This window comes from Copadichromis virginalis, linkage group LG11 (assembly GCF_057382275.1).
Source record: "Copadichromis virginalis isolate Kocher_CV1m ecotype Utaka linkage group LG11, C_Virginalis_male_GT1.1, whole genome shotgun sequence".
In the NCBI taxonomy this organism is placed as follows: domain Eukaryota; kingdom Metazoa; phylum Chordata; class Actinopteri; order Cichliformes; family Cichlidae; genus Copadichromis; species Copadichromis virginalis.
Genome location: NC_140628.1, coordinates 38745646 through 38754366, shown reverse-complemented (window position 1 = coordinate 38754366; position 8721 = coordinate 38745646). Strand labels below are relative to the sequence as shown.

General features: G+C 43.5%; 1 protein-coding gene across 1 annotated transcript in view; it reads right to left on the bottom strand.

Annotated features, from left to right (window-relative positions):
• Positions 1–29: 29 nt before the first annotated feature.
• psmc4 (proteasome 26S subunit, ATPase 4) overlaps positions 30–8721 on the bottom strand; it is a 9532-nt gene continuing 840 nt past the window's right edge. The window contains exons 3-11 of the mRNA XM_085472397.1: positions 5188–5374; positions 4732–4878; positions 4453–4562; positions 3737–3830; positions 3461–3628; positions 3279–3355; positions 1429–1597; positions 935–990; positions 30–465 (exon numbers count right to left, since the gene is read on the bottom strand). Coding sequence (XP_085328523.1) covers positions 352–465; positions 935–990; positions 1429–1597; positions 3279–3355; positions 3461–3628; positions 3737–3830; positions 4453–4562; positions 4732–4878; positions 5188–5374 — 1122 coding nt within the window. The 3' untranslated portion in view covers positions 30–351. The remainder of the gene's footprint in view (positions 466–934; positions 991–1428; positions 1598–3278; positions 3356–3460; positions 3629–3736; positions 3831–4452; positions 4563–4731; positions 4879–5187; positions 5375–8721) is intronic.

Below are 8721 nucleotides of genomic sequence, written 5' to 3'. Positions count from 1 at the left end.
AGCCAGAAGTAGAAAAACAATCACCATCATTTCCTGTTTTTATGGAAAACATCTTTAATGTATTTCTCGGGTTATTCAGACTACACACAGATACAAATGCTCTATCCGAGCTACAGTCAGGGCCAGATATTTTAGGAACCAGAGGAGCGCATGTAGGAAAACACACTCCTTCACATGGTGGTGTGACACGGGGCTGACGTGAGGCCACGAGCGCCACAGTGAGTAAATTTAGTCCAAAAATCAACGCAGGTCGTGAATTCACAAAAGACTCGCCGTAGTTACAGACACAGACGGAAATCAATAACAGACGTGTGTCTGGACATCTTTATTCTTCCCGATGATCTTTTCCGTCTACTTGTAGAACTCGTGCTCCTGCTCGTCCTTTTTGATGACCGTTTTGTAGGCTTTTTCAAAATCTTTGGCGAGGACGATGTACCTGTTCTCTCGCACTGCCAACATGCCGGCCTGAGACAAGACAAGAAGAAAAGTAATCAGTTTTATCTTATTAATGAAAGTAAATAAGGTTAAAACCATTATAAGTCTAATTTAAAGTTCCCAGAGTAAACACAACATCTCACACAGGTGGTTTTTGGCCACGTTTGGCGCTCGTTTTATGATCTTGTAGCTTTAAATTGAAATTGAGCCGACGCTTTTAGGAAGAGGTCGTCAACAAAAGGTCGCCGATTCAGTTCCCTTTAGGTGGCGTCAGGAAAAGCATCGGACGGAAAACTCTCCCAAATTTAAACACGTGAAGCGAACGGCTCAAAAAAGCTTCTACATTTAAAACTGGCTGATCGAAGTAACATTCAGCTCACAGCCGATCAAATTTTAAGACGTCTCCAAACTGTATTTAAGACATTATCACTAATAACTCATACTTAATGGATACATTATTTTAAAAAGTGTAAACAAGTAGGTGTAGCGCATAGCTCACCTCCTGGCAGATGGAGTTGATGTCAGCTCCAGAGATCTTGTCTGGTCGGGCCACATCTGTGTGTCAGTGAAGGCCGAATCAACAAAAACAGCATTCAATGAATCAGCAGCAGTGATGAGGTGTCTATGGAGGAGGTGCGATGTAAACAGTACGCAGGGAGCACATTTTCATCTCTAACACTTTACAATGCAAAGCAAGCCGTTGGTGTGTTTTATGCCAAACGCGAGTGTGGAAACCAGTTCGGCCCTGAATCCAAGTGAATAATGTGGAGGACAGACATGCAAAAGTAAACGCAGATGGAAGGACTCGCAGACTAAACACAACAAAACCTCCAGCCAAAGAAGTCAACAGCCCAGAGTCGGAAACGAAACCCAACAATGTAGAAACTCACAGTGAATCGTTTAAATGAGAAAACCTGAAGTGAGACAGTTACTACGTGCTGAGGTGAACGCTGCAGAGCGGGAACAAAATAAGCTCAAGGGCCAAAAGGATACAGTCCTCCAGGTCGACCTCCTCCGACAGGTTCATTTTACTGGTGATGGTGGAGAAAATGAGACGCTTCTGCCTGCGGTCGGGCAACGGGAACTCGATCTTCCTGTCCAGACGACCCGGGCGGAGCAGAGCCGGGTCCAGAGTGTCGGCTCTGTTGGTGGCCATGATCACCTGAAGACGGGGAAGAGGGGTTGACATGTTCTTAAAGCACATGATTGTAAACGTGACATGTGATGTGTTCACTTAATAAAGGCACAGATGATTATTCTTTAACTTGGACTGTCTCTCCACAGAGGTTTCCTTGAACTCTTAAGCTCTTCAATTGAAAAACAGAAAAAATAAAGAGAAAACCAACAGGTGGAGGTGATGGAGGACAGCAGGGAGTGACATCACTCTGCTGTAAACACCGTCGAGCTGCAGTGAGCCTGCGTCGTGTTGTCGGAAATCTTTGCTTTTTCATGGCATTTTCAACTATTTATAAAAAGATAACGCACAATGAGCTTTATTTATTACTAATCTCCCATTTATTTACAATGGTTATTATATGAAGTACCAGTTTGGAATACTTGGATCTCGCTTCTTTAAATCCTCCACGATCTGCCATTACGGCCCTTTAGATCTAATTTACCGCTCCGACAGCTGCTGAACTTCGTGACACAGTAATTTTGAATTTTGGAAGAAAACACAGTCTTTGTATATTATTCTGTGCTGGGATGATGAAGAATGGGACTGGATACTGTGGTAGAATAAACTAATGTCAATGAACTAAAGGTTACTTAACTTTAGAGACGTGTGTTGTTTTTACTGGACGGGACAGGAGGAGGATTTACTCCAGGCTGTACGTCACGTAACGTTCAGAGACTTTGGACAAGAACATCTGTGATATGTTAGGAATTCAGTCTCAGAATATTTATTCTGGGAAAACATCCAGAGTTAGAAGAAGATAAACATACTAAGAAAGTGGTCCAAACCAGCGTCACGACAGGCAGATTGATCCTCATTAAAGGCCTTAAACTCACTTTGGAAATATGGCAAAGAAATGATTCGTTGGATAATCATTTCTTTGGAGGACTACTCTCGACTTGAGCTGCGTCCAAACTGGAAGCAACGTGGCGACTGAAGACCACATGATCTCAGTGAGATTTCCCCACATCGAGCGACTATAAAAAACAGAAAATAACCCGAGAAACTTTTCTCAGCTTTCAGGCGATCGCCTCAAGTGACTGCCAGTGAGAGCACAGCAAAGGCCGATTGACATGTAACCTGACAGTAAATATATTAGTGAGTTACCTAGGCAACCAGAGCCTGGAATTGTCTGCCTGCAATTGAACAGCAATCACCTTCAAAGCAAGCTTCAGACCACAAAGAGTAGACAGGATTTACCTACACTACATGAATCTGTTACATATGATAAATATGCTCACATAAATAAGCACAAATAAAAGCTGTTAATGATACAAATGAGAATAAATACGATACAGTGTTCCTGATTATTTCTGAGCGTGTGCATTTGTAACATTTTAACCATCAAGTTCCTGCACTTTTCTCACTGTAAGAACTATTTTGGCAGAGAAAAACAAATCTGCCCCAAAAACCTTTCTGGGTTATAGCATTCATCAGAACAGGAAGGAGTTCTTTGTACAAGTCTTAGCTGCACTCCATGTGTAAACAGCTCAAGGGCAAAATGTCCATTTAAGGTGCTGATGAATGACGCCGTGAGCCTCGGGGATGCTCTCTAAGCTGGATTGCAGCAGACGCAGTGATAACGATGCAGTGAATGAAATGCAGCTCGAGTCAGCACGCAGAGATGTGGTGCAGCCACAGGGGGAAACAGTTAAGAGGCTCGGCTCACCTTGACGTTGACATTCTGGTCGAATCCGTCCATCTGATTGAGCAGCTCGAGTAAGATTCTCTGCACTTCCCTGTCAGCTGCAGAGGAAACAAAGAGGTTAGACGGCCGAGTTCGTCACACAGACAGTCGCGTGCAGGACAGGGGCTAAAAACAACATGTATAAAAGTCGGGCTGTTTCGTACCTCCGGTCTGTGCATCGAAACGCTTCGTTGCGATGGCGTCGATCTCGTCGATGAAGATGATGGCGGGGGCGTTTTCTTTTGCCAGCCGGAACACGTCCCTCACCATACGAGGACCTTCCCCCAAATACTTCTGAACAAACTCGGAGCCGACCACGCGGATGAACGCCGCTGCAGGCAGAGAGAAAATCGGTGAAACACAACTTATTATAAAAATCATATTAAAGCCTTTTAAAGTTAAATGTATTGCAGGTGCACATCACGTCCTGCTGCACTTACCTGTAGTGTGGTGAGCCACGGCTTTGGCCAACATGGTCTTACCGCAGCCTGGAGGTCCGTACATAAGGACGCCCCTGGGAGGGTCAATGCCAATCTGAGGAAAGAGTCAGAAGGCTGAATATGACCGAGTGGTTCGTGATAAAAAAATAAGTCATGTAACATCCTTTGTTTACATTTGTTGCACAGTCATTGTTGACAAACATCTTCATGCATTTCTGCCACCTTCTGGCCGTAGCTGTGTACTACAGTCTACATGTATCCCCCAATGAGTCTTTTTTAAACTTTCATGGAGCTAAAATGTACAAAGTTAACATGTTTTATTCAACAGCGACTGAGATCATAAACCTATCAGGAAGGTTTTTACTGAGGTTCTCTCATACACATGTATACAATAATGGTCCTGCAGGTCATTATGAAGAATCAAGGTTAAGGTTTACACTGGCTTCACTTTCCAAACGCTGACACGACGTCCATATTTTATATACAGCCTGTGGCCAGAAGTCATGTGACTAGTTTGGAGCACGTCTAGGAAGCATAGACGACCACTGCGCTCAGTGTAAATCTCATTTTACCTTTTTAAAACTTTCTTTTTGAACCTTTGTGTTGCACTGCTAAGACCAGGTGTAGTTAACACTTGGCTTTAGTTACCGTTTGTGCGTCTGGCGTTTACCAGTGTGGACCATGACGAGTGTGAAAATGTCACTTGAATATCTGACCTGTTTATAGAGCTCAAAGTGTGTGAGAGGCAGCTCCACAGCTTCTCTCACTTCCTGCTTCTGAATGTCCATACCACCAATGTCGGCATACATCACGTCAGGCTTTTGGTCTGGAAGCAGAAACACACACAAGTTAAACCAGCTCTGATGGTTAAAGTGAACGCGCCAGCTTCAGATATTTTTAATGAGACGCGAGTGCAGAAACAAAGAAAGCTCCGGCCCACTGTGATGAGTTTCCACGACAGGGCTTGAACATGTCAGAGCCTGAAGTCTTCGTACCTGACGTCAGCATCATGATGCTGCTGTCGGCCTCCGGGGGGAGCACGTCCACCAGAGCGTTGCTGTGCTTATGTAAGGCCACCGAGGCGTTGGGCTTCAGCAGCTCTCTGTCGATGGTGCTCAGGATCCGCACATAGTAGTTCGACCCTGAAAGGTTGACAACGAGGAATGAGGAGGAGGAACAGGGCTCATTACACATTTAAGGCGTACACGGCACATGGCACATCTGAAAGCCGGAACATGATAAAGCCCGTATGCATCATCTGCAGCTTCATTCATTTATAATCTATGGGTTTAATTATTTATCACAGAGTCAGGTTAAAGGGCCTGCTGAAAGATAGCAAAAACAATTATTACTGATTTCCAAGTGATGTAATATTCCATTTATGCTAATAGAGAACCCTTTCTTTTGGTTTAGTAGATCTATTAAAGTTTGCCTTTTTGCCCCCACAGTACCTGTAGTGGAACCAACAATAGCTGTGTTCTGGTCAACAGCTTCCAGGAACTGGCCAATGACGAGAGGGATGCTCTGTATCCTCTTCACCTCCTCCTGAGCGTGCAGGAACTCCTTCTTCAGATTCTTCTGCTCATCTTTGATGTACTCCTCCTGCACCTCCAGGAACTCGAGCTCCTGCTGCAGCTTCTGCAAAGACACAGCAAAAGCAGCGTGAGAGCCTGCTGGAGATGAAGGTGGAGCTGCAGATCACATCTGCAGCTTCCATGCCAAAGGCTGCTCGATGAAAACAGCCACAATAACTTCACCTGGATTATTTAACATGATGATTAGAAACAAAATTTTGAATTCAAACTAAGCAAAATGTGAGAGTGCTGAAGGACACAGTTAAGTCCTGAGCAAAGGGCGTTTTGACTGTAAACTTTGTCTTGCAGGGACCACCAGCCCACAGTAGCACAGGCTGTTTATCCTAACCACACACACACTACGTGGAATTCTGAGTAAAAAATTATTTACTTGATTCTATAAACATTTTTTGAAATTTGTTTGACAGCTCTGAAACCAACCTTTTTCCCCAGCTGAGAAACACTGAATGTTCCAAAGACAAAAGCAACCGTTATTAAAATGTTCACCCTGAACATCCTCTCAACACTTCAACTATTGGTACTGTTACTGAGGCCACGTCCACACATTGTACATGCTCGGCACTTTTCCTCGACATTTCAAAGAGCAGGAAAGTGATGGTGAAGGTTTTTCTGTTTTCTTTCTTTCTTTCAGCATCTCATAGTAATACTACTTGCTCATGTATACATATGTCACTGTAATGAAAATAAACACAGATGTGCCACTCACACCAGAGTGTGCGTGTAACAAGCTGAAATGACACCAGAGCGCAACAAGTGGCAACAGCCGTGACACCATTTCTGGCATGTTTGTGAGGGCGACAACAGCAAGACAATGTGGACACAGAAAGCTGCAGACTAGGGCGATATGCCCTAAAGTCCATATCACGGTATAATTTGAAGCATGTGCGGGAACGATATGTATTGCGATATATTCTTTTCTTCTGTATAACGTATTTCACACACTATAAGGCACACTTAAAATCCTTTAATTTTCTCAAAAATCGTCAGTTTGCCTTTTGTATGAATTCTGATTGTGTTTACTCACCTCGAACCGATTTTATGTGCTACACGGTGCGCAGAAACTGTCCAAAAATTATACGACTTTGGTAAGCTATGAAGCCGCCCTGCTTGATGGATTGTCAGAGCATTACGGCTGCCGTAGTCAGGAGCCTTGCGGAGTAATCTGGGTCCTAAACTCCATCAGCTTCAGGTCCCAAAGTCAAACGAACACAGCAGCATCACTGAGAGTTAAAAACTGTCTAAATTATTTCATCTGTAATAAAATCATCAGCGTTGCTGCTTTACCAGGTGTAACTATTACGTTTAACATCCATGCAAACAGAATTTATTAAATTCAACGGAGTTAGAAGTTAGCAGGAAGTTAGCTCGCTAGTTTCCACCTAAACATGATATAGCATGTTCTGACTGAGAGGTTTCTGAGAAAATTCAAACGTACAGCTCTGCTATCACTTCCAACATAAATGAAACTAAACAGCAGTGACGTTTGCAGGGTTTCTGAAGTTGGACTACCTGGTATATAATGTTGTGCTACGTGGTAGCTAGCGACACAGCTATGTTAGCATAACATTAGCACAGTGAAGCTGGAGGATGAACGCCAACTTTTTTTCCACTCGATAAAAGTTAACGTGAGGGATTCTGGTGGTCAGGGACAAATGCAATCGCATAGCAGGATGCTGTACATTTATTTGCCACTAAAAACACAAGGATGGCATCTCCATTAAACCTCTCATGACATGTCTAGATGACATTAAAGCTTGGTTGGCTCTAAACTTTTTAAATTTTAATGAAAAGAAAACAGAAGTGTTGGTGTTTGGACCCAGTGGTCCCTGTGAGTCCTCCTCTGTTGTTTTAGGATCCCTGGAAGTCTATTTTAAATCTGTTGTTACTGACCTTGGTTTTAAGTTGGACAGTGATTTTAAATTGGACAACCAAATCAGAGCAGTGGTGAAGTCCAGTTTTTATCATTTCAGGCGACTGGCAAGAGTAAAATCTTTTCTTTCGAGGCAGCACCTTGAAACAGTGATCCATGCTTTTATTTCTTCCCGCCTGGACGACTGTAACTCACTTTATGTGGGGGTCAGTGAGTCGTTGCTCTCACGTCTGCAGCTGGTTCAAAATGCGGCTGCACGACTCCTAACAGGAACTCGAAAAAGAGAGCATATAACCCCCGTGCTGGCCTCTCTGCACTGGCTGCCTGTGTCTTTTAGAGTTAATTTTAAAATTCTTATGTTTGTTTTTAAATGCCTTCACAGTCTTGCCCCGCCTTACCTCTCTGAGCTTCTTCATCCCCACACACCCTGTCGGTCTCTCAGGTCAGCTGACCAGCTGCTCCTGGACATACCGAGATCCAGGAGGAAGCTCAGAGGGGGCGGGGCCTTCTCTATTGTGGCTCCAAAATTATGGAATGATTTGCCCATGCATGTTAGAGAGGCCCCTTCACTGTCCACTTTTAAATCACGTCTTAAAACCCACTTTTATTCCTTGGCTTTTAACCTCAGTGAGACTTAGTTTCTCTTTTAATTGAAGTAGTTAATTAATGATTTCACTCTTCTTTTATTTGTGTTTTATTTATATCTCAGGTAATTTTATTTTACAGTTCCAATGTACAGCACTTTGTGCCAGCTGTGGTTGTTTTAAAGTGCTTTATAAATAAAGTTGATGATGATGATACACGGGCCAAACTTCAGCCTGGAGAACAACTGAGATAATCCATCCACAATACGAGGTTATTCGTTAATATAGTGCAACTACATGGGAACAGAGCAGCTGGAGAGAATTCAACATTAATGAATCAATGTTACGGAAGTGGAGGAAGCGCAGTTTTTGGCTTTCCCCATATTCCAAAAGTGCTTTGTCTCTTTGTTATTTGCCATAATTTGCAGATGACATTGTTTCCAGCTGCTGCAATGCTTTCGACCAAAACAGGCGCAGCTTGTTTTTTGAAGCCTTAAGGGTACATGCATCCACATTTCTGTCAAGTGGACCCAACAAAGTATAATCCTGGATCTATAATGCACCGCCCACTGTTTTCCAGGCGGTGAACTTCAAATAAGTACGGGTCTCTCGCTTGGTCTGTTTTGAAGTCGCCATTAATTTGCTGTTTGCTACTGAAGCAGATCCACCGAGTCAGCTGCACTTCTTCTCCTGTGTCTTCCACCACATCCCAGCAGAAACCTGCCGATGCCCATTTGAGAAGAGCTTTGAAATCAGAAAAAGCCACTAATTTGGACCTAACTGCCTTCTACATGAACCTGTGTCCCCCACCTCTCACTTTGCCTTCCTAGCTCAGGAAGTAGAGCAGGTCACCTAATTGGGAGGTTGGTGGTTCTAATTCCCTAGTTGGGCAAAATAATGAACCCCAAGTTGTGAATGTGTGCATTAAAAGCACTC